This window comes from Hyaena hyaena, unplaced genomic scaffold (assembly GCF_003009895.1).
Source record: "Hyaena hyaena isolate Hyena2069 unplaced genomic scaffold, ASM300989v1 scaffold_575, whole genome shotgun sequence".
Lineage (NCBI taxonomy): Eukaryota > Metazoa > Chordata > Mammalia > Carnivora > Hyaenidae > Hyaena > Hyaena hyaena.
This window is the reverse complement of record NW_024081206.1, coordinates 63,913-90,751: the sequence shown is the minus strand read 5'-3', so window position 1 is coordinate 90,751 and position 26,839 is coordinate 63,913. Positions and strand designations below refer to the sequence as shown.

At 33.9% G+C, this 26,839-nt stretch overlaps 1 protein-coding gene across 1 annotated transcript in view; it reads right to left on the bottom strand.

The window, feature by feature from the left end:
• Positions 1-26,839, bottom strand: part of STAG1 (stromal antigen 1) — a gene marked incomplete at its 5' end in the record, with an annotated part of 115,853 nt that overhangs the window by 31,255 nt on the left and 57,759 nt on the right. The window contains 6 exons of the mRNA XM_039256472.1: positions 1,273-1,401; positions 2,101-2,249; positions 6,321-6,422; positions 9,068-9,207; positions 11,123-11,297; positions 13,446-13,538. Of these exons, the coding sequence (XP_039112403.1) occupies positions 1,273-1,401; positions 2,101-2,249; positions 6,321-6,422; positions 9,068-9,207; positions 11,123-11,297; positions 13,446-13,538 (788 nt within the window). The remainder of the gene's footprint in view (positions 1-1,272; positions 1,402-2,100; positions 2,250-6,320; positions 6,423-9,067; positions 9,208-11,122; positions 11,298-13,445; positions 13,539-26,839) is intronic.

Genomic DNA, 26,839 nt, shown 5'->3' with positions numbered 1-26,839 from the left:
GTAAATGCCTAGAGTAAAAAGGTTTTCAAACTATGGCCGCCCCCCCCCCCCAAATACCCAACATTACTCCATCTCTATCATATTATCTTATTTCAGTGCCCGAGACTCTAGTTCCTATGTTTATGCTGTGTCTCCCTACATTAGAAACTTTGTGTTGTTCACTGCCTGGCTATACTAGAGTAATAGCTATACAACAGTACCTGACCATATTGCTTAATAAATCTTTTCTGACTAAAATGAAGCCAACATCTTTCCTTAGAATTATCACTCATATTCATATGATTTTTAACTGTCTCCAAATTTCTGTTCATTTAGCATAGTATTACAACTGACATTTCTACCAATTCATAAGATTCAGGATGCCATCAACATTTTTTATGAAAACTGTAAGTATTACTTCTTTAAACTGTTATCAATTATCAAAAATAAATAACAGAAAAAGAAATCAGTCTTCTTGGACCAATTCAAATAAAAAATTCAGTTTAACTTTGAATATGGGTTTGAACTGTGCAGGTCCACTTAAATGTGGATTTCTTTCAATAAATACACTACAGCACCATAAATATATTTTCTCTTATGACTTAACATTTTTTTCCTCTAGTTTACTTTATTATAAGAGAGCATATAATACTTGTAACATATGAAATATGTTAACTGACTATTATCAGTAAGGTTTTTAGTCAATAATAGGTTATTAATAGTTAAGTTTTGGGGAAGTCAAAAGTTATACATAGTACAGTATAGAGGATATAGTCAATATTGTAATAATGTTGTATGATGACAGTTACTAAGTTTACCATGGTGAGCACTATGTTATATATAGAATTCTTGAGTCACTATATTATATACCTGAAATTAATATAATATTGTATGTTAACTATACTTCAGTAATGAAAAATAGCATTTAAAAAGCGTGAAATTAGGAGGTCTGTACCCCTACCCATGTTGTTCAAAGGTCACCTGTGAAACTAAAATATAATTAACATAAAAGGAAAAATGAAAGGGTTATACAATGGCTAAGCCAACATTCTACTTCTGTGAATTATGGAATAAGAAATCATTTCCCACTTACTTACTTTAATCTTGCAAATTCCAGAGTATTTAAGGCGAGCAGGGAAAAGAAAAATTATACAGATGCTTGAAAGAAAACTATAGTTCCTTAAAACAATCAGAGCATATGTTATCAACAGTAATTTTATCTAGATGATTAACATTTTTCCATGAAATAAAACATTTAAAATTACCAAGGGTATCATGATGAAAGTAACTTACACAGTCTTTTTGTCCTGTCGAAGAAGTTTAGAAGAAAATTCACTTAATACTTCCAGGAAAGCCAGATTAGGAGGTGGATAATCTTGTCCTTTCTGATTTTGGTATTTAAAGGCAAATTCTATGCCATCCCTGGAGTAAAAGAAAATAACACCTTATTTTTCCAGATAAGTTGCGTAGTTCTCTCAATGGGCTAGAATTTCAAAGTAGTTGGGAAGGCAGGAAAATCATCACTGAAGGAAGTAAACTCTGATAAATTCAAAGGGTAAAACAATGTTAATTTGTATGACATATAATCCTAATAATATTCTATCATTTACAGTAGAAAAATATGAGTTGTAAAAAATAATATAAAAAATAGCTGAATAACCACAAAGTTAAATTCCTGTATGTATCCAATAGGGGTAACACAATACCTTGGAAAGGCAATTAGACTGTCAAAAAATTTGCTTCTCAGAGCTGGTCATAAGACCAAGCAGCTGTAGGAAATATTTAAAGGTACGGTATTTAACATTTTCTGTCATTCAGTTTTTAGTTATGAAATAAGGTTGACCAAATTAGTACTGCACAGTGTTTTTAAACCGAAGTCTCCTATAACATCTTCTGACAGACCATCTTTCTTTATAAGATGAAAGAATAGGCAGTTGAATTATTTCTCAAATTCAAAAGGCCCTCCTAGTTGAGAATTGCTAGACTACAGAATCTCTAAAATTATAACTTGAAAATGCTATTATTTGTCACTTTAAAAATGGGTCAGATAACAGGTATTTCAGTTAGAGTCCAGTAAAACCAAATTCTTTATAACAGAAAGGGTTTATTCAGCTCACTCACTTGTGAAGTGTGGCAACTGCTTCTCGTGTCTTGATCTGATCCAGTCCAAATGTAAGGGCAAAACGACGTGCCAATTCTTTAATGCCGCTGACATGGGCAGATGTCCTATCTAGATTGGGACCTTGCTCTTGAACAAGTTCATTAAACAACTGGTTGAAATAAAAAAGAAAGAAATAACCTACAGTTAGGAAATATTTATTTCATTTATTATTAGAATAGGTACTATAATTTAAAAATATTTAAAAATTACATGGTAAAATTTCTCTCCTTATATTTACTGTAGTCACACTGTTCCCCTTCTTCAAGTCATCTACCATTACCAATTTTTGAGCTCATTTTCACGCTAGTTTGTGTGATTAAATGCAAATAGGAGTTTTTCTTCTTCTTTTTTTAATTTATTTTGTAAGACAGACAGCACAAGTGGGGGAGGGGCAGAGACAGAGAGAAAGAGATAGAGAATCCCATGAAGGCTCCATGCTGCCAGAGCAGAGCTTGATGTGAGCTTGATGTCATGAAACTGTGAGATTATGACCTGAGCCAAAACCAAGAGTCTGACACTTAACCAAATGAGCCACCCAGGTGCCCCAGGAATTTATTTCTTTTTAACAAATTAATATATTATGGGCTGGGGGAAAAGATACATGTTTATAGACATATACTTTATATTCATAAATGTATTCTTTTTGTTGTTTCATAAGGATGGCAATATGATATGTAGGGTTCAGAATTTTGTTCTTTTTACTTACTATATCTTAGACAAGAACATTATCCAAAAGAAGACATTTGGATATATGGGGTGATTTTTCCTACCCAGAAACAAAATATATAAAAAGTTTTTAATCTGGGTAGAGGAATTTTATGAATTACAGAGACATTACATATACTGTATCAAAATTAACAACAACCAAATAAATCCTGGAGTACTAAAGAATATAAAAGCTATCATCATTCTACCACCAAGGTTAGAAACTTAAGTTTATCTGTACACATTTGTCTTCCCTATTATGAGATATGAATAGTCCAGGCTTTCATCCTAAGCCATTCACTACTTATTTACTAGATCTCACTCCATTTTACTTATTTAGCAATTTTGCTCTTATTCTTACGGCTCTGTCCTGCATCCTTAACTATTCCCTGTCTACTAAATGCACACATCTTAAAAAAGAAAACAAATACAAAAAAACATAACTCTATCTCCTATGTCAGCTATCAACACATTGTTTTGATTCTCTTTATGGCAAAGATCCTAAAAAAGATTGTTTATATTTGTCTTCTTCACTTCCTCACTCCGAATCTCTCAATTGACTCTAATCATACCATCCCATTGAAATGACTCATCTAGTAATTATGTTGCCCACTTTTTAAGTTTTCTTCAGCAACAGATTGGCTAGAACTATATACAGTGCCATGACTAGAAACAGCAGTTCTTCAAAAGATTTTAAAATTTATTCACAGATAATTATAAATTTTTAAACTTCAAAATGATTTCAGAAATGGTTGTACACAATAGCCTTAAATTTTAAAATTTACACTTGAATAAAAAGAATCTATCTCTGTGCAAAATTCAAGTAATATAAAAATAAAAGTTCTCCGTGGAAACTAATTTGACAATAAACTATTTGTAAAAAAAAAAATAAAAGTTCTCCTTCCTCTGTCCCACGAAATATTCTTCTCTCCAAAGGTAATTTATGTTAAAATTTCAAGGTTTTCTAGACTAGTTTAGACACATCAATATATCACATATACAAAACTTCTAATATAAATGGTACTATACTATACTGTCCTGAAACTTGCTCCTTCTCCCCCGCACCCCACTCTTTCAAGTTTTCATTTAAATTCCAGTTAGCTAACATTGGGTGTAATATTAGTTTTAGGTGTAGGATTTAGGGATTCATCACTTACATACAATACCCAGTACTCATCACAACCAGTGCCCTCCTTAATACCCATCACCCATTTAACACTTCACTTCACTCTAACCGCCTCCCCTCCATCAACCCTCAGTTTGTTCTCTATTGTTAAGAATCTGTTTTGTCTCTTAAATTCCACATATAAGAGAAATCATATGGTATCTGTCTCTCTCTGACTTGTTTCGCTTAGCCTGACAGTCTCTAACTCCATCCACATTGCTGCAAATGACAAGATTTCACTCTCTTTTACGGCTAAGTAATATTTCATTGTGTATATGTGTGTATATATACAAACATACCACATCTTCTTTATCTTATTCATCAGTTGATGGACATTTGGGCTCTTTCCATAATTAGGCTACTGCAGATAGTGCTGCTATAAACATCAGGGTGCATGTATCCCTCTGAATTAGCATTTTTGTATTCTTTAGGAAAATACCTAGTGTGCAAGTGCTGGTTACAGGGCAGTTCTATTTTTAACTTTTTGAGGAACCTCTGTACTGTTTTCCAGAATGGCTGCACCAGTTTGCATTCCTACCAATAGCGCATGAAGGTTCCCCGTTCTCCTAAACTTGCTATTTTTCACATAATAGTTTGTCTTCAAAATCTTTTAGCTACTTCAGAGTTTCACACTTTAACCATTCTTCTGCCGAATCTCCAATTTTTCAATATTATAGACTGCTGCAATAAAACATCTTTTATATATATATCTTTTTGTGTACCTGCATGTACCTGTATAGATACCTAGCAGCAAAAAAGTGATTTTTCAAAGGAATATTTATCTTCAAGTTTGATATATTCTGCAAAACTGCCTTTCAAGAAGGTAATAGCAATTTCTTTTTTTAATTTTTTAAGTTTACTTTACTTAAAGTAAAAAAAGAGAAAGAGAGCAAGCTTGGGAGGGACAGAGAGAGAGAATCCCAAGCAGGCTCTGTGCTGACAGTCATGTGGGGCTCGAACTCACAAACTGTGAAAAAATGACTTGGGCTGAAATCAACAGTCGGATGCTTACCCGACAAGTGAGCCACCCAGGTGCCCTGGCAATAGTAATTTTTTTCACAAGGGACCCTTTTTCTCCACATCTTTATCAATCACTGGTATTAACAATGATTTAAATTCATACTAATCTATCCATCAGTGATAAATATCTTTGCTTCAATTTGTATTTCATCAATTGTTAACACATTTTTTATAATGTTTTATTTATTTTTGAGAGACAGAGAGAAACACAGCATGAGCAGGGGAAGGGTAGAGAGAAAGGGAGACACAGAATCTGAAACAGGCTCCAGGCATGAGCTGTCAGAGCCCGACATGGGGCTCTGACTCACAGACTGAGATCATGACCTGAGCCAAAGTCAGATGCTTAACCAACTGGGCCACCCAGGCACCCTTCATTAATTATTAATGAAGCTATGGCTCTTTTCATAGGGTTATTGGTCTACAATATTTCTCTTCTGAAAAGCAGCTTTGCATATCCCTTGCTCACTTTTCTAAGGGATTTATTTTTGTTACTGATTTGTAGGATTTTTTATATATGATTGAAAATATTTCCCCCAACCTGTCATTTGTTTTTTAACTTTGTTCCTAGAGCGGGTTGACATATAAATGTTTATATATACAAACCTACCCCTTGAAATCTCTGTCTTAATTCACTAGGCATTTATTAGGGACTCTTATTTATATAAGTGACTTATTTTCTTATTTGAATTCTATTCTTGCCCTTTCTTCATTAAATATATTTAAAATATATTTATGTATTTTTCTTTTTAGATGATTACTTTTTAAAATATCCATTTGCATTTCATCTGGTCCAAGAGTGGATAACTTTAGGATTTCATTTATTTGAAATTTTTTTGTAATGTTTTATTTATTTCTGAGAGAGAGAGAGAGAGAGAGAGAGAGAGAGAGAGAGAGAGAGACAGCGTGAGCAGGGGAGGGTCAGAGAGAGAGAGAAGGAGACACAGAATCTGAAACAGGCTCCAGGCTCTGAGCTAGCTGTCAGCACAGAGCCCAATGCAGGGCTCAAACCCATGAACCGTGAGATCATGACCCGAGCTGAAGGCAGATACTTAACCAACTAAGCCACCCAGGCGCCCCATGGATTTCATTTATTTGAAATGTGAACTATAAGATTATCTCCCAAAAGAAAAGACACATAACACATGTTTTGGTACCAAAAATTTCCATAGTAATGTATTGATACCATGACCTAGTGTAAATCAGGTAAAATATACCTAGTACATACTAAGCATATAAAAGTGATCAATAACATTAATTCTAATCTTTATCTCTTTCCTTTAGATTTCTTACCTGCTGTAAACTGAGAATGAGGGTCTTGGCACACTGAATTTTATCAATCTGCCTGGTTTTACTCAGTGTTTCCTTAATAATATCACCATAGTCATTGTAATACTATGAGAAAAAGAAAGAAAACACAGCTTTAAAGTTATTGAAATTTCATGAGACAAAGACTAGATTGGTGAAAAAAATGGAAGGGGGAGTTCAGAGGTGTTTAATTTCTTCATCTTAAACATAATGAGAGATAAAAGATATTGTCTAAAGTTAAAGGAATACACATTTGATATTTAAGATTAATATCTTAATCTTAAGTGAAAGTTAATGATAAAACTGAAAAGCTGAGGATTCCAGGAGGAGGGGAAGTGACATAGGTAAACAAAATTCCTTATTCGCTGTAATAGGAATTCAATAGACACCACTTAAAAGGTGACAAATCAACAACAGAACTCTGGTAGAAACTTAGCAAAGAACTAAAACCAAAACAGTTAAAACTGCTTACCTCTGGGGAGTGGGCATAAATAAGTGGGAAGGGCAGATTAGGGTAATAGACTTAAGTTTAAATACTTTTTTGTTCTATCTCATTCCCTGCCCCCATCACATGGGTGTATTTTACTATTACAATATAAAAAGTAAAAACAATGACTTCTCCAATAGTGACCAAGAAGAATTTAACTAATTTCTTTATAATTCAGCTTTTTGATACAGGATTTAAAAAATTTTCCTTGTGAGTAAATAATTTAAAAAAGCCATTAAATCTGGAAGTTATTTCCAAGTGAAAGCATAAAAATCTACAACTTCTGCTAAGAAGTGATGTATTAGCTTGGCAAGTGGATTTTTATAATTTTCAAAAAGATGGGTATGCTTCTATGATGTGGGGTGCAAAAAATATAAAGATATAATAATACACTAAAGAAGTGGTTCAACAGGCAGATCTCTAATAAATTCAAATTTGTAATGGTCATATAGAGAACTGGGGCAAAAAACTACATACCTAATAAGGGTATATAACAAAGAGTAGCAAATAACTATTAGAATACTCTCAAAAAGATTACAGCTTATAATTAGCAGAAGTACAAAAATTGCTAACGATGATAATAAATTTTAGATAAGGCTAATTTCTTGAAACCAATACAGTATTATTAAGGTATGAAAAGGAAAAACCATGGTACACTCGTATTTATCTATCCAAACGTAATGTTTAGACATTATGTGTGGAAGCCATCTCAGATTCCTTTCACTTAGGTCTCTCTCTCTATCCTATGTTTGCTTTGTAATTTGTGTATCTATCACTACAATAATTGTGCTGAGGCTTTATGAACCAGTGGGAAGAGCTAAGCTTGGAAGCTAGACAAACCCAGAATCAAAATCCAGTTTTTGCTATTTAAAATAGTTATGTGACCTTGGAAAGTTACTTGACCTCTTTGAGTCTTAATTTCCTTATCTGTAAATGGTATTTCCTACCTCACAGGATTACTGTTATCAACAAACATAATGAAAAAGCCTTCGAACAGTATCCCATATATAAATGGTACAGAACATATGCAGACACTCATTATTACATTACATTATATTATGTTTGCATTTCAGTTTCTTTATTAACCTGTAAGCTCCTTTAGTGCAGAAATCATGTTTTATTTAAATCTCTGGCTATTAACACATGTTCACACTGGACTTGTTCAGCAAAATGTGATGAATTACTGTATCTAACCAGAAATGGACTATAACTAAACATGGATAAAGATACAAGTGGGTCAATGGCACACACAATATTCTGAACATGAGCAAAACAAAACACTATCTGACAGGAGAACAAAGTAAAAGCACATAAGCTGAGAAGTCTGCCTGTCATAAAGATTTCTGAGCAATGCTGTTTTAGAGGGTCAGGGACAAAATGGAGCTTAAAAAAAAAAAAAACAGCCAGGGAGGTGAGTACCTACCAAAATCCTGTCATATGAAGAATGGTTTAAAACCCTTCAGCATTTCCTTACCAACCTCAGGAAAAAATTCAAGCTTCTCACACAGCATATAGTCACTAATAACACTTTCTTTAAATCTTACCTCTTGCTCAACTTTCATAAGCAATCCATTTTGTTACATCAAATTACTTGCATTTCCCCCAAAGAATTCACATTCCTTTGTCTGTGCATGAAGTTCCATCTGCCCACAGGTCCTCCCACTACTTCTTTGCTTACTAATTTATGCTTAGTGTCTTAGACTTAGTTCAGAAGTCTCTTCTAAGCAGTTTCCATTAACCCTTATATTTCTTTAGATACCAGTATCTGTTTTATGTATTTCCAGGAACCCCTATACATACCTTGATTATATATAATACAATTGTCTAATTGCTGACAGTCTTCAGCTTTAGACTACTTTAGAACAGGAATTTAAAAAATCTTTGTAACTTTAATGTCTGGCAGGAGGCATGGTATATAGGAGGCATATGTAAAAAATGTCTTGAAGAGATGTCACAAGAAAGAGAGATTAGATTTCTTCCATGTTACCAAGAGAATCTATAGAGTTTCATGGAAATAAAAAGGTGTTTTTTCAATAAATGTGAGCATCTCCCCCTTATGGGGTTGACAGAATGAAACAGATTGACAAAAAGCTTATACTTCTATAAAAGAGAGAAACTTTAAATAGATCAGAAAATCATCAACAATACATAGGTAAAAACTGTCAATATTCTCATCTTTTCATTTCAATTGCAAATTTCTCTGCCACTTAGATGGAAGGAGAAAAATAAAGATATGAAACTATACCTTCATGTAGTGTTTAAAGATGTCTGCAGCTGCATGCATGTCAACAATATCATAAATGATAAGTTTGCTGAAGGCAGCAAGTAGATTCCTTCTTTTATGTAAGGCCTCAATTTTATTAGCTTCATCTTCTTCATCACCCTCTAACCACAGAAAATAAATTGGTTATGAACTTTGGCCCATTATGCAAGGTAAAACAAAATAGACAATCTGTATAATCAAACGCTGGCTTATAACTTTACAAATAGTACAATTCAGTTTTAGGTAAGATAAAAATATTAGTTAAACTGATCATTTTAGGGTGCTATATTTAGTTACACTTATTATATATTTAGTAGATACCAAGGTTCCTATTTTTCAAGGGACTGTCACAGCAAAGACTGCGTTAAGATAAGCAAAGCATACATACACTCTTTTTCTGATATTTTTATCATAGTAATACTGCTGTCTGTCAACCTTAAAAATGCTAGCTCTTCACATTTCAATATTCTCTACATGTATTAGCTATATTTCAACAGAAAAGAAATTTCTGGAAATGTTTAAGGAACAGGGAAAAAAGGTTTCTTTTAGAAAGAAGGGAGTAATGGAAATACATGGAGGCGTTAGTTTTCAGTGCCTATCTTAAACATGGTTACATTATCAGCATGAAATATATTTTGTAAACCATTTATGCATATATACATTTTTAAAAACAAAGTTTGCTATCAAATACTTTCCAAAGGAGAAGTGTTTCTTCTTCAGTTTTTTATTTCTCAGGTCCCACTGGCTTCTCTATTTTGATCCCAGAAAAATTTTTTCACAAGGCTCCAGATGTTAACATGTTATTATGTTTGCTTTAGGCTCTGTACTGACTCTCCCATGTCTTGGCCTGCCCTTACTTGGGGAGTGTTCTTTCTTTCCTTCTTCACATGTATATATTGATAAAAGAAATTACTCAACTTTTCTCTTCCCTTTCCATTAATGACTCCTGCTGTGAAGTACCAAAGTTTCGAGAAGTTGGAAATCTTTTTGCTTAAGACAAGTAGTAGGTAAATTTTATCTCCTGTGATTAAAATGGACTCTCGAGATTGTTTCACAATTGAGTATTTTCTAAAGTATTCTGTTAAGTAAAGAACACTCTAATAGCACCAGATACATCTGCAGATCAGATATGCTACAGATCTTAAACAGCTGAAATCATCTATTTCACAAATATCATGTGTAACACTTATTTACAATTATTTATATTCAGCCTGATTATGCTACGTTATCATTATGCAGGTTCACCATAATTTTGACTGGTAAGGTTTGATAACAGTCTTTTAGCACTTAATATCTTATAATTATATTTTATTAAGTAATATATGATGCTTCTCAGGAATAGAAAGGAACTTGGATACTTTCCTTTAGAAAAATTGTGACATAGTTCAATTAGGAATACATCTATCCTACATACACATTTTACACATGTGGGAAATAAGAAATGTACACATTTATTGTAGTATAATTTATAATAGCAGAAGACTGGAAACTTGGGGTGCCTGGGTGGCTCAGCCTGTTATATGTCTGACTTTAGCTCAGGTCATGATCTCATGGTTCGTGAGCTCAAGCCCCACCTTGGGCTTTGTGCTGACAGTTCAGAGCCCGGAGCCTGCTTCAGATTCTGTCTCCCTCTCTCTGCCCCTCCCTTGCTCACGCTTACTCGTGCTCTCTCTAAAAATGAATAAACATTAACAAAAAAATAAAAAATAAAAGATTGGAAACTTGCCTAACATCAATCAGTATGAGATGGATGACATAAATTATGCTATAAACATGAAATACTATGTAGCTGTTGGAAAAAGAATAAAGAAGCTCGTATGTAGTGACAGGGAAAGACCTTTGGGGTACTATAGTAAAGGACGGAGACTTCACTGTGTACTTTATTCTTGTTGGTTCCTAACTATATGAAGGCATTAACTCTTTTTTAAAAGAGAGAAATCCTAGTACTTTTTGGGACTGAATTTGAATTTTTTCCTAATATCTTCTGAGATTGGTAAAAAAAAAAATCAATATTGACAAAATAATAACTACAAATACCCATGCTCTGGTTCTCTTCATCTTGGTCAATGAAAACATGATCCATCACAAAACTGAGGAGTTCAGATTGGAGTCCAGTATCTGGATTAAACACCAAAGGCTGGAGGCCTTCCCTGCCACCTGTCATTAATTGGTGGCTAAATATCATCAGAAGATCACAGAGTAACATAAATGCCTAGAATGCAAAGGGAATTAATTCATCAGTAATGTAATATACAAATATAACTATAACTAGAGATCAATGTTAATGAAAACATAATTAAATGCACTTCAATAACAATACCCTAACAGAAATTGAGTATTTAAATTAGTTTTAATTTCCAAACTTACTGAAACTACGTTTTCTCATTAAATACTAGTCTCATTTAAGACTTTTCCTCCTTAAATATAATCTATATCTTTTACTTGGCTGTATTAACTCAATACATTTAAGAGATTTTGACTTGAACTTATAAAAATGACTTAAATCCAACTTTGGAAATACAAAATTAATAGAATAAATTATGACAGAGGCCAGAAATCAATCATATGCTTCTTAAATAATAAGCATAAATCTTAAGACAAACTGTATCATTCAACAAATTACAATGCAGTACTCTAAACCTTAAAGTTACTATTTAAGGACTCTGCTTTAAAAAATCTAATGTATGGGCATGTGGGTGGCTCAGTTGGTTAAGTGTTCGACTTCAGCTCAGGTCATAATCTCATGGTTCATGGGTTTGAGCTCTGTGTCAGGCTCTATGCTGATAGCGAAGAGCCTGGAGCCTGCTTCGCATTACGTGTCTCCCTCTCTCTCTCTGACCCTCCCCAGCTTGTGCTCTTTCTCTCACTCTCAAAAATAAATAAATACATTAAAAAAAAAAACTCAAGTAAAAAAAAATCTCTTAGTAGGTTTAAAACTGAATTTAAGACCATTTACATACAAACCACTATCTGACAGCTGCCAACAAGTTCAATCACATAAGGGAACTTTCAATACATTTCCCTAAAGAGACAGTTATTATAGTTAATGTGAAATTTGCCCTATTTAATGGATAGTATGAAATAAGTCTGTGTTATCAGTTTACTATAACTGAATGATTTTGTTGCGGGGTAACTGAGGGCTCTGATAACTCGAAGCAATTCACTTACCCTGTTATAAATATTGATTTCTGTGGGAAAACATAATTTTGGTATGTATTTGGAGATGACTACATACTTGGCTGTCTACTTCCAGCAAGAATCATGGCAGTTCATGCTCTGACTACACCATCATGAACTACTAAATATCTATTTAGAAAGAGCCACTTGAAAAGGGGACCATAAAGAGAATCCAGGGGGATACACACACACACACATTTTTTGAATATCACCACGATGATGCAGAAGTAATGAACTTTTGGTTTAACTGTCCTAAGCTAGGTAGTTTTAGACAGCACTCACTGATGGGGTTCAGCAGGTTTAGAGAAGACCATCTCTGTTCCCATTTAAGTTAGATGCTGATAACTTAACAGGATAACTAAGAGATAACTAATAGATGTGATAACCTACTTAGAAGAAGGGATAGCAATGTGTTAAGTACTACAATATTCTAATTAACTTGACATTTTCTAGCCCAACATTATGATGAAAAAAACAATGCAGAAAAAAGTATTCTCTTTTCTATAAAACAGTATATAAAACTACTTACCAACAGAATAGTATAATTAAACAGTTTATTCATCGCTTCATGGAAATACTATTGCATTGGGCTCTGCTTTGACCCTCTTTAGGCTGTGCTGCCCTTCCCAAGGATTGAGGAGTCTGCAGAACCAATGGGATATATCCACCTGCACTCCTACTATCCAGGCTCAAGGACTCATGGATTCTTTACCCTAAGAGACCTGCTTCTGCACAGCCCTCTTCTCTGGGTATACTATAACATTTGTGTGTGTACTCCCAGGTCCCAGGTGGCTGTTTGAGGGGATGATGTTGACAGAGTTTGGATATGTGGGCTGAAGTGTTTATATGCATGTGTGAGAAGTTCCTTCTGGTGTGATGAGAAGAGGGTGCGGTTAGAACACAGTTGACCACAGGCCAGTTTCAACCCTCCCAGTTTTGGGATAAAATTCCCAGGAGTCAGGTTATTATGATAGTGTACTTGTCAGATAAAAAAACATACAACAAATTTGTTAGCTTGCTTTGTTAAGTTAAATATTCAGACATCCATACTTTTATCCCAGGTTCCATAAATGTTAGGAATAGACCTGTATGTTAAGAACGGTCATAAAAAATTTACATTTTCTTACGTTTTTTGATGCATTTAGTTATTTTTGTTAGGCACTCTTAACTGATAATCTCTTACCTGTTCCTTCACTGGAGTATTAACATTAGATAGACACTGCTGGCAAACAGCCAAAAAGGATTTCACTGTTTTCCTCAATACCAACAAATCCTCCTGCAAGACACATTCAAATTTGCAAACATGAATTACAATATCCTATAAACCTGATCCAGACAAATTAATAAATGGAAAATAGCCAACTGGTTTACTGTTAAGGAAATCCATAAAACCAAATTTATTGTTGGGAAACAAATCATATGGTTATTTCCTATTTATCCTACTGGAAGGGGCATAATCCCAAACACTCAATTCTATTTAGCTATGGAATGCTCAGTATGATTTCCTCCAACATATTTTCCTTTATAAATATGGTTCACTTGGGTTAATATTAAAATTGGTAGTCATTCCAAAATACATACTACTTGGCAGTGAGGGGACAGAGCAGCACACTGAAAAAAATCAGTTAAGAACAAATGTGCCCTGAATTTCCCCCATATTCTCAGCACTCTTCAAAATGTCAAGAGAAGAAAAATAAATGTTTTTTAAGAAAAATAATTTTAAAACTGTCCATGCCCTCCAAGAGTTAACATCCAAGCAGGGAACACTTACACAGAGTAAGTGTTCAATTTTTTCTGTATTAACTCTAATTGTAGCAGAGAGAGCTGAGCTGAAGGGATTTTTATAAGAGGATGGGCTTTAATTTAAAATTGAATGAGTGAACAGGATTTAACTAGATGGCCATATAATATTCAATGTGAAATATTTAAAAAGTATACAAGGAAATTTAAATTTATCAAGCACCTAAATGTGTCAGGAACTGTTACAGGGCTTACTGTTACATAATCTAACACGTATATTGATTAGTAGTAGTCATTATTAGCAAGAGTTGGAAGCCGGGACTGTTTGATATCAGAGCTCATAGTCTCACTAATGAGGAAGACACACGAGATAACTCAATATTACATCGATATTTAAAACAATAATGAAGAGTAATTAAATCAGGCTGATGTAGAAATCACTTCTAAAAAGTACTCTAGTACTAAAGTTCTTAAAGCTACTCTGTACAGATGACAGTACCAATTCCTTTTGGGGATCTTCACATCCCAAATAAGGATAGTTAAAAAATTACACACATTTCCTTTTGCTATATTGGGTGTAGTATCTGTAAGAAGAAATAAAGTCATTTTGTGCAGAATAGTAAAAAGAATACTGTCTTGAAAACCTTTAATCTTCCTGCAGATGAACATCCAATAACCAAAACTCAACATTCTTTGACCTCTAATTTCAAAGTTTCATTATACATTAGGGGAAACAGAGAAGAGAGGAGTCAGCTGCAATAGAATGTAAGAGTACTATGTTGGAAAGCCTAATCTAGAGTCAAAAGTAGTCACAGAAGGGGTCCCAAAGAAGATAACATGTAAGCTGATCTATGAACAACCACCAAAATTTATCCAGCTATAGAGAAAAAGGTATCCCAGAGGGCACAAAATGTTCAAAAGTCTGAACATGCTTTTGAGAGGTTGTTAATTTATTGTGGCTGGGACACAAATAGGGAGGAGAGTGGCAAGAGAGAAAGGTGAAGAGGAAAACAGGATCCATTTCCATTTAACTGGGAGATCATTTAAAATTCCATGTTGAATCATGTGGTTATTATCCTACTGGCAATAAAGAATTACTGTAGAAGAGTTTTCATTATGAGAGTGCTACAATTTTGTTTTAAAGAATAATATTATAAGCAGAATGAAAAATGATATATAATACGGAGGCTAGTTAATTATAAATACAATCTTCTGCTGAGTGCTAATTATGTACTAAGTACTGTGGTCTATGGGCCATAAATTTAAATCTCACAATCACCATATGAAGTAAGTGTTGATATTCTTTTTTTACCAATGAGGAAACTGAACTTCAGAACATCCATGGATTCTTTTTTTTTTTTAATGTTTTATTTATTTCTAGGAGAGAGAGAGAGACAGCGTGAGCAGGCAAGGGTCAGAGAGAGAGGGAGACACAGACTCTGAAACAGGCTCCAGGCTCTGAGCTGGCAGTCAGCACAGAGCCCGACGCGGGGCTCGAACCCACGAACCGCGAGATCATGACCTAAGCGAAAGTCGGACGCTTAACCGACTAAGCCACCCAGGCGCCCCGAACATCCATGGATTCTAAGTGATAGGGTAAGGATCCAAACATAGGGTTATCTGACTCTTGTGACTCTAATGTTGTCCATGCTCTTAATCATTCTTCTATGTTTCCTTACATATTAACAAAGGCCATAGAAATAATTTAGAATGAGGGCCTGAAAATAAAATGTTGGCAGTAAAGATGTGAATAGACTGAAGAGAAATTAAAGCAGCAGCATAGAATTTAGGAACTAATCAGAATGGGGGCTGCGGCTATATCCTAAATTTCCAGATAGTCACCTACTAGGTGGATTATGGTGTATATCACTGAAATAGTAATAGTTCAGTTTTAGAGATGATGATCTGAAATCCATGAAAAATATCCTGATGTTTAGTAGGCAGTTGAATATAGGAGTTCAAAGGCCATGGGAAAGAATTTAATCAAGAATAAAGATTTAGGAGTCCTCTGCATTTAGATGGCAACAAAAGTGACGGAAGTAGATGAGATCACTCAAGGAGGATATGTAGAGAAGGTGGACAAAAGCATCTTGGGAACACCAACATTTAATGAATGATAAAGAAGAGCATATGAAGAAATCTAAGAAATGGTATGAGTAGGAATAAAAACCATAAGAATATGGCATATTCTGGAAAGAAAACATTAAAAAAATGATTTTCTAAAAAATGTTTACTTATTAAAGTTTATTTATTTTGAGAGAGGGCATGAGCAGGGGAGGAGCAGAGGGAGAGGCATAGAGAGAGAAAATCTCAAGCAGACTCCAAGGCTCAAATTCACAAACCATGAGATCATAACCTGAGCTGAAATCAACTGTCAGAGGCTTAATCAACTGAACCACTCAGGCATGCCTAAACATTTATTTGTTTTGAGAGAAAGGGTATGCACGCGTGTGAGTGGATGGAAGGCACAGACAGGAGGCGCAGAGAGAGAGAGAAAGAGAGAGAGAGAGAGAGAGACAGAGAGAGAGAGAGGAAGAGAGGCAATCCTAAACAGGCTCCATGCTGTCAGCACAGAGCTAGACGTGGGGTGTAATCTCACAAACCATGAGATCATATCCTGAGCCAAAAACAAGAGTTGGATGCTTAACCCACTGAACCATCCAGGGGCCCCAAAATATGTTAAGGAAAAAAAAACATTAAAAAATGGAGGTAGTAATTTAATAGTGGCAAACGCCATAACAGAAAAGACAAGCTAAGGATTAGAAAGTATCCCATAAACCAATGATGAGGTTGTGAGTGACCTTGGGGAGAAAACTTTCAATGGAATTAAAAGGGCTTCAGTTTGACTACAGTGGAAATCTTCCATTTCCTTGAATGAAAGAAAAAGAAGCCAACTCTTTCAGGAAAGTTTGTAGAGAGTGAAAAAAAAAAAAAAGGGATGGCTGCTGGAGTGGTCTTTTGAGGTTGACAGAGGATTTCCCTCACCTTGGTTTTTGTTGATCTTTTTAGTAGAAAAAAATTGACGATGTTTGCTGAATAAATAACTAAAAGAAAAACAAAAAGCAAGCCATACTACTGACTGGCTACATGATCTTAATCAATTATTTTATGTCTCAGGATTAAAGAATTTAAAAATCTATAAACAAGACAGCTGAACTAGAGATTCTATGGTACTTTGTGATTCTGCTGAATTCACTCATAGGCACTCAAATGAGAACATACAGGTGCTAGGTGGTAAGCCTCCCAGTATTCAAAGGATGAATGCTCACTGTTCCATTGCTAGTACCTAGAATAGTGGTTGGCACAGGGCAGGTGTTTAATAAATATTTACTGAATGAAATTCAAGTATACATAATACAGATGATATCACAATCCTAGGGTCAATGTGTAATATTTTCATTTTATCAAACTCTAAACAGTTTTAAAAAAATGATGCTAGGAGGTAGTAATGCTCCTTTATTTCCTTAAGTTCCTTGGTTGTGTGCAAAGAAACAGTCTAGGGAATCAGCTTTCTTTGGAGTTGGAAGCCAAATATTCCTTTAAAGGTCAGTCATAAAACAGATGTGTCTTATGTAATGGTAACTTGCCAATTCTTTTGAAGAATTGTAAATTTAATATCACAACTAAGTAAGCAACCTACCAATGACTAGTCAGTAGAAATATTTTGATAAGAAACTGGAAATGGGGAGCAACAAGAAAATAGAAGCTAAATGCCTTTAGCAGTAAAGTTTGGACTCAATTTGGACGCAACTTAAATACTACGTGAGTGCTCAAGAAAGTTAATTTAATTGTAGTCAGTTAGATTACATTAGGAGAAATATAAATACCAATAGGTTTAGGTAAATGGGCAGAGATACTGTATATTTTAACTAATCTTATATGGTCAATCCCTTTAAACAGCTCGAAAGAGTCTTTAGGTTCTTGTGGATTTCAGAATCCAGTGCTTTTATTACACTTTACAAATATTTCATTTGATTTAAATAGTTGGAATGATGGTTCCGAAGGCTGTGATTGTGCTAAGTTAAGTCAGGCAACCACTTTTGGGATATGTGGTAATAAATATCTTGAGGAATTTTCAGGATGTTAAATCAAAACTTTAAAAGAGGTTCAGGGTTTGTCAGCTTAAAGCTTAAGTATTAAAGTAAGTTTCACAGAATGGGCTTTATTCTTAATGTCTCTTAAAAAACAAGAATAGATAATATTCAAAAGGATGAAAAAATAAGAATAATATAGAAAGATTATAAATAGGGCCAATAATAAGAGCTTAATTTAAAACCATAAAAATTAGTACAATTAATTGAACTCCTTTAAAATATAATCATTGAGGGGCACCTGGATGGCTCAGTTAGTTAAGTACCCAACTCTTGGTTTCGGCTCAGGCCATGAAATTACAATTCATGAATTCAAGCCTCATGTTGGGCTGACAGTGGAGAAGCTGCTTGGGAGTCTCTCTCCCTTCTCCCTCTCTCTGCCCTTCCCCGGCTCTCTGTCTCTCTTTCAAAATAAATAAATAGACTTAAAAAAATTAAGTATAAACCATTGGCAGTTTTAAAATTTAAGAAAACTTGTTACATTCCACATAGTCTGGAATGAAATACCTTCTCTCCTGTTGTAATAGCTTTAAAGTCATTATGAAAAAAATTAAATATATTTAACTTACACTGAATAAACAGGAGCATTTTGTATGTGGTATTTTCTGGGCTAGAATTCAATAATAATAAAGTTAACATTTACTGGCAGTTACTGTGTACCAGGCACTAATCTAAGCTTTTCATGAATTAAATTCAACTAATCCTCATAACTGTGATGGGTACTGATATTATTATCACTCCTATTTTATATATGAAGAAACAGGCAGAGATGTTAAATGCAGGTCCAAAGACCAAAGTCTGCCTCTAGTCTGTGCTCTTAACCATTTTGCTCTAATGACTTTTTTCTATAAAGTGAGAAAATTACTATGTTGAAGAAACAGGAATTATGGAGATAAGATATTTGAAACTCAAATTACTCAAATATATTTATATATAAACAAAAAAGCCAGTCAACTCAATGGACTTTGAAAAACAACCACCCAAGAACAAGATCTGCTGATTACCCAGACTGCCATTTTAAGAAACTAGAATGTTTAGGAAATACCTCCAAAACTTTTAACAGGATGGGATTTTTCCTATAAATTCCCTTTCTAGCCGGAGTACCTGAATTACAGAGGTGAGACTAAAGACAGAGAGTCAACAGGAGAGTAATATGCTACTTAGTCCAGGATAAGCTATATATACTAAGTATATGGTACTTCTTTTCAAACACTTTTTCCTAAATGAAACAGTATTATCTCTTATTTTCACAAAGCAGCTTGGCATCATGAACACTTTTCCCTAAAGTAGCTATGGAAAGGAATTCAAATGGGTCAGGAGATAATATTATACTGAGACTTAAGTTATAATATCTTGGGGCTATCTTCTTTCATAGTCATTTTGCAAGCTGCTTCACTAGCCAGACCAAAGTTTTTTGTTTTTTATTTTGTTTTTCTTCCTATTAGGACTGAAACCAAAAATTTCAAGGAATTAAGATGTTTTACACCCTAATTGGCAAAATCTCAACAATGAAAAATGCTGAAGAAGGCTGGCAAAATCAAGATAGTGAATTTATCATGTAAGCCATATTAGAAAGTTTTCTCAAAGGCACAAAGGCTCAATGTTGACTTACTCTAACATCCTGAGAAGAAAGCCAGATCTTAAATGCAGACTGTCTCTTAAGAACCAAATATCTCGACATGATTATAGTCAGTGGAGAAAGGTCAGAGTTTAGTTCCTACACAAAGAAACATGTAGCTACTATAGACTTGAGATACAGCATGGTAGATTTTGTCCTCTATCTGTATTTTGGAATAATGTGGGAAGTCAACTTTGTCACTTTGGTCCTAACAGTCACTATTCCCCCCCACCGTAACTCTGACTTCTCCTTTAGTTTCCTTCATCTTTGTACTTAAAGGAAATGGGTGATTCCTTTTTATTATGTATCACAATTTTATATGTCTAGAGAAAGACTAAATTGAGCTGTCATTTTATCTACAGCTATGAAATACCCTTAAGATAACCATAGCCAGAAACTGAAGCCACAGAAAAATTAGTATATACATAAAACTAGTAGCACATACATACATATTATGTGACAAATACACATTTTTACAATGGGCAGAAATAGAACAGAAAAGTTGTAAAATAAGGACCAAGGCCAGGTCAAAGATGTCAGGATATTAAAAGAAAGTCTGTAAAGAATTTGGTGATCAGTTTTCATGACAAAGAAGGGCAAAAGACTAGTTACCCAGAAAAGACAAATAGGACTATTGACAAAGTCTGGTAAACAAGACCATGAGGTTACCTTACTAAGCCAGGGGTTGGCAAACTTTTTGTGTAAAGGGTCAAAGAGTAATATTTTAGGCTCCATAAGCCATACAGTGTCTGTCCCAACCACTTAATTCTGACACTTAATATAAAAGCAGCCCTATATAGCACAGAAATTAAGGAGCATGGCTATTTTCCATGAAAATGTTATTATAAAAACAGGGGTCAGGCCACATTTTATCCATAAGCTGTAGTATGCCCAGTCTGTACTGGGTTATAAAGCTCTTTGAAGCATAAACTATGTTATGTTTATCTGTATTTAGCACCCTTACTAACACATAGTGAGGCTCGTTGCTTTTTAGCCCAGTAAGTCATTATTCACATTAAATATGATAAAAACAAATGAAACTGTATTCATTCACTTCGGACACATCAGTGAGCAAGAGACACAGTAAAAAGTGTCACCAGTGTAGTAAACACTATGTTTAAAACTGCTTTCTTATGTTCAAACCCCATGTTTAAAAACCCTTTAAAACTGCTTTCTTGTATGAATAGTTGCTACTAGCTTCTCTTTTGGGGGACAGGGTGTGCCACTTCTGTGAATTCAAGTAAATTAACTATTGAATATTTAACCCCCAAATGTAATACCTAGTTTTCACTGTTGTTCCTGTTCTTGGTAATTTGAATCCCCACATGCTGACTCTTGCCATGCCTCAGACTAATCCATTTCTGATCCAGGAACCCTTAAGCTGACTACTGTAGTTCCAAAACATCTTCTGACGTCCTTCCTATAGTGTACCAAGATGAAGGAAGCTAAAGGAGGAATCAGAAGGGCAGGGGAAAAGTAGCAACTGTTAGGACCAAAGTGAGAGACCTGAATTCCCAAATCATTCCAAGATACAGAGGGAGAACAAAAATCTACCATGCTCTTTCTCTATACTAGCTACTGAGTGAGTTTACAGACTTCCATAGCCTTAGGTAATAGTTCATTTAGTACCCATTCTTGGTTGTGAATGGGGAGATTAGGAAGGCATAGACAAAGACTGCAGTTTGATGCCATCAAAACAACACTTGTTGTTTGCTTAAACACTTCTTTCAGTTCAGTCCTTCCAACAACCCTCACCAGCAGTGAGTGATCTATCACATACCCATTAGGAAACTCAAGTTCAAAGGTGAAGTAACTTTCTTATCTTTGCCACAGGAGGTAAGAAATGGTACCAAAATCTGAACTTAGATTTAACACCAAAGACCATTCTCCAACACAAAAAATTCTGGAAATATACCTTATTTATAAACTAGGAGCTTCTTATATATATGAATTGGGTATGTCACAAGAAGTCCTATAACAAATACCTAGAGATTTTAGAATGGCTGCTGGAGAAAAACATTTTTAAAACAAAAAACCTACTGTAGGAAGGAAAAGGCATTGTGATATCAGAGAATATTAAGTAGAATATAAAACACCTATTTCCTTTCTATTCAAATAAATGGACAGACAGGGAAGTAAACTTCTTTTATCATTAATTCTGGTGAGGCAAATCTCCAGTCTCTGTAGTAGAAAGTGGCAACTGTTATGTTTTATTTAAACATTCTTAAAACTGCTTTAGATCCTGGATAAGCTCAGTTAAAACATACTTTCACATCATAATAATTGTTACTTAGAATATATCTTCTCAGTCCTGGCTTACTACTTATAGGAAAGGCATTAAATATGTTAAGGAGTTTCAGTGTTTATTAATTAGGTGCTTTAAAGACCACTGCCCCTGTGTAAGCAGAAATAGCACCTGACTAGATAGGCTCGTAAAGCTTTTTTCTACCTTAACTTTCCTAGACCAGCCAATGAGTACCTCATAGTAATGTTTTTATCAATATTATGTCCTATCAAAGAATGACTCTGAAGTCTTGGAACAATCAAAAGGGAAGGCTTTAAATTAACTAGATAGTTACTGAGGAAAGAATTCTCATGAAATAAAAGGTAGAGGTTAAAGATTTAAGAAGAAAAGAATGAAATAAAATGGTTATATGCTACTAAAAATTTGTTCTTAGAGAGACAACTATTATTTCCCACTCTTGGCCCCATTCCCTCCCTACACAAAGCAGTTAACTCTGCAGATGGAAAGATGCTATCTGTATTTTATGATCCTAGGAATTTGGAGCAAGGTCCCAAGTGAGCTAACGCTCTTATTTTTGTTATTCTAAAGGACTGGGAAGGGAAGAGAAAAGAAAGAGGCGTAGAAAACTGCCTGTAGATGTTTACACATTTAAGCCTATTTCTAAAAACGTATGTTTGTATAAAGAATACCAAGGTTAAACATGTCTCCTCACTGAGCTTGGCTACCTTCAGGTTCCACTTTCACCCTAACCCTTCCCTACCTCAGTCCATTTGCAGGTAAACAAGTTGGACTTTGCAGAGGAGACTCTTCAAGAAGGTAATGGAGGAATAAATTTTGCAGCTAAATATCTCAATAATAATTTGATTATGCTACCCGAGGGATGTTGATTTTCTTTAACTTAAAAGATTAGGAATAGGACTGGGGTCCAAAAGGCAGGGATGTTTGCCCCAGGCCCTGTCTACCGCTATCTTAGGAACATGCAGGGTAAGGCAGAGAGCTACAAATTTAAGATTATAGAGAGTAGGAGAGCTCCTCCCAGGAGGAAAAAATACTGAGAATAAATTCTAGATCCCCAGGCCAAAAAAGGCAATAGGGGTATTATATTAGCCCTAACTCTTATTTACCTGGCTCTTTAAATGTCTTTGTATATGTCCAGAAGGAGCTGAAGGAAGAAGGATGTTTTCTGTTAGAGAAGAGAAACTGAAGGCTGCTTCTACAGGACCAGCACTAGGGGGCACCGGAGCAAAGTATACTGAGCATGACCTGTGTGACTGCCAAAGAGCTTCAACTCTGGAAATTAGGGGAACAGAGGAAATACCCATTGGTAAAACCCAATGAACTTCCAATTCAAATAAAGATCTAATCCTGTTCTTGATACAGTCTTCTCACATACTTTATTTTATAAAAGTGTTCACTGTTGTGTTAAATTATAACTTGAATTTAAACTTCAAATATAACTACCATTGATAATTTTCTAAATGGCAGTGCTCAAGACCATAGAGAAGAAAAAGAAATTTTAGAAAGTACTCTCTGAAAAGCAATTTTGCAGTATAAATCAAGCCTTAAAACTATGTACCATCTTTGACCCAGCAGTTCCATTTTTAAGAATATAATACAGGATGAAACAATGTAAAACATAGAACAAGCTTTTGCACCAGAATGCCCATTATGGCATTAATTTTATTTGTTAACATGCTTACACCACCTAAATATCCAAGAGATAAGAGTGGTAAAATAAACTATGGTAGAGCTATACAATAGGCTATCATGCATACATAAAAATATTATCTATAAACAATAACTAAAACAAATGTGGACTGAAGAGGAGACACTAAATTTTATACACTGTAAACACATTATGATTTCAATAAGACTAAAATATGTTAGAAAAAGTATTAAAAGAAAATGCACCAAAATATTAACAGTGGTTATCCACAGGTGGTAAGATTCAGAAATGTTATTTATATATTTTTTTTACAATGAACAAGTACTCAAATAAGGAAGCCCAAATTTATAAAAACCATTCTGCTTTATATTATACACCAAAAACTAATAAACATAATTTATTAATCAAAAACATAAATGACCCCTTCAGAGATTTAAATGAATTTCTTCTGGCTAGCTCGCTCACTAGCAAAATGGTTCATTTCATATTAACATAATAATTGACAACAAAAACCAAAAATAATTCATGTAAGAACACTTTCAAGTTGTCTCTAAATGATCATTACACATGTTAAAAAATATATAGACCACAAGGGGCCATTTTATTAGATTTAATTTGTAGAAAACAAATTAAAAGGAAAAATAAGAGTGCATTACCAAATGTCCTCTGTATACTATAACTGTATCCTACTGGGCATTACAAACTGAGGCATTTAAAGTCACAGTCACTTCTCATTTAAATGTATCCTGTTCAGGGATACAGAATGATGACACTGGCTATATAACATAACTTCAGTATCCAACTGAATAATATACATGTTAGCTTGTGTTCAGCAAGGAGTCAATCAATGTGCCCTTAAAAATTTGTTTAACAACAACGGCACCAACAACACTTTCTAGAACTAGTTGTATTAAAATCTTAATAACGGAAGAATTTAAAAAGTGCTAACAGAAGAACTACTAGATTAAGATTCAAAAGACTTGTGCTTTAAGTTTCAGATCTTAGTCAAGTCCCAATGTTTCTAAGTATCAGGATTCTTAGCAGTAATGTACAAAATCACTTGAAGTAAAACATTAACAAAAGTAATAATAACAGCAATGTCCCCTTCTAGGCCTTATCTACAACAGGTTCTATTAAATCACTTCCAAACTTCCTTATAGCTTTAATATCACATTTAAACAACAGAATAATGTTGCTACAGCAAATAAGATACAGGGCACATTAGGCATTTTTCTAGTATTCATTCAAGTTTAACAACTCTGTGAGTTATACATGATAAATCAAACTGTAAGATTAGGATGGAGAATCAAGATGTTTTTATACTAGATTTTGAAAGTTGTTGTGATAAAATTATCACTGTTAGATATCATCATCAATAAAAACAATCCCTCAAACAGTATCAAAAGGTTTAAAGCAAAAAGTAAATTTCTCTCCTTATGCCTGTTCAAAAAGAATTTCTATTCCCGAGAGTTAACTACTATTGAGATTCTTATGTATCTACCCAGACATCTAAGTTATTAACCTTAGTGGAATGAAGAATTTTAGAGCTAGAAAAAATTGGCCCAATATAACTTTCAGTTTTATAAATAAGTAACCTGAAACACGTAAGTGATTATTTTAGTTGTTATTAATATCTGGAAAGCAATTCACAATAGATAAAATGCTATGAGATAAATTATTTGTTTTAAAATTATCCAAGTGACTTGCCTCAAGGTTATTTATACAACAAGTTAATGATGTGGCTGGAACTGCATTTAGGAAGCTGATATCAAGTGGGATAGTAATAATAAAGAATAAAGATTAAATGCATACAAACCTTGCACATTTAAATTTTTAAAGATCCTAAATTTTCAAAGATACCTACATCATTGCCAAAGATTATAAAGTCTGGCAATTCATGAACTAGTTATTATTATGTATAAAAATCATTACAAATGTTTTAAAAGGAGAAATCTTAGCAATGAGAGATTAATATTTAAAGTTTGCTTGTGTTTTGAAGAGTCACACTTTTCAAGATTATCACTTAGAGAACTATTTTTAAATTACAGATACAATCAACACACAATGATTACTGAATATACTTTGGTTAAAAAAATACCAACTTCAAAATGAGAAGAAATAATGTGAGAGACACTTAAAGGAGAATTTCACATATGATATAAATGCACACAAAACAAGAAACAGAAACCAAGTGAATATAAAGCACCTAAAAGATGCTGCAGCATTATTTCTGGTATAAAGAAAACCCATGTTGATCACAACAGGTGCATTGCCACTGTGGCAATGACAACTATGAAATCTGTATTATGACTTATGACAAAAAATGAAGGCATCTTTTATTAGAAAAATATGTGAGAAAATAAAACAGAAAGGTAAGGAATCTCAAAATAATTTTACTGTAACAGGATTACAAAAACAGAAAACATTCAAAGAAGTGGGATCAAGAATACAGTCTCACTCCAATTATGGAATATAGTTATAAAAGAACAAAACTGAAACTAAACTTAAAAGAGGAGTTAACCACCATTAATTATGCTAATTTTTTGGCAAGTATATATTCAAAATGTACTTAAATGCAAGTATCAATATCCAGGCAAATTATAACAGCTCAGATAACCTAAATAATTTTAGTGGTAAAAACTGAATACCAAAATCAGATGGAAAAATAAAAATAAAAGTTGAGTGATTATGTGTAATATACATACTCTTGCTATCAAATTTTAACTTACATATATTCAATCTCCTTTAATTTTACCATACTAAAGAATAACTCAAAAATATGAAAATGTAATGCACCTTTAAATAACTTTTGTTACTAACAGAAGGTTAACTCTGATTTTTGCTTTTTAAGACTAACATTGTCAATACAATAGAAAAATGAGGCTAACCAATATATTACTGTTGTTCTAACAGAAAATAAATAAAAACCCCAAATACTTTCTAAAGGCAGAAAAATCCTCATATTATTAACAGGAAAGAAAAGAATGCTCCCTGTCAAGCTGTTGGTTCTATGATGAATTATTAACCTTCTTTCCTGGTTGAATAGCACCTGTTTTATTAAGATGAGTATACGTAAACATAATACTTTATTTGGTTCCTTATCAAGTGTTTGCTCTTTACTCATGTTCAAGCCTTTCTCATTTCATGAGACAACTGAAATATATTTATATTTGTATCAGATAATTCTAATGTATAAATAGTATTTTTTTGGTCTGAT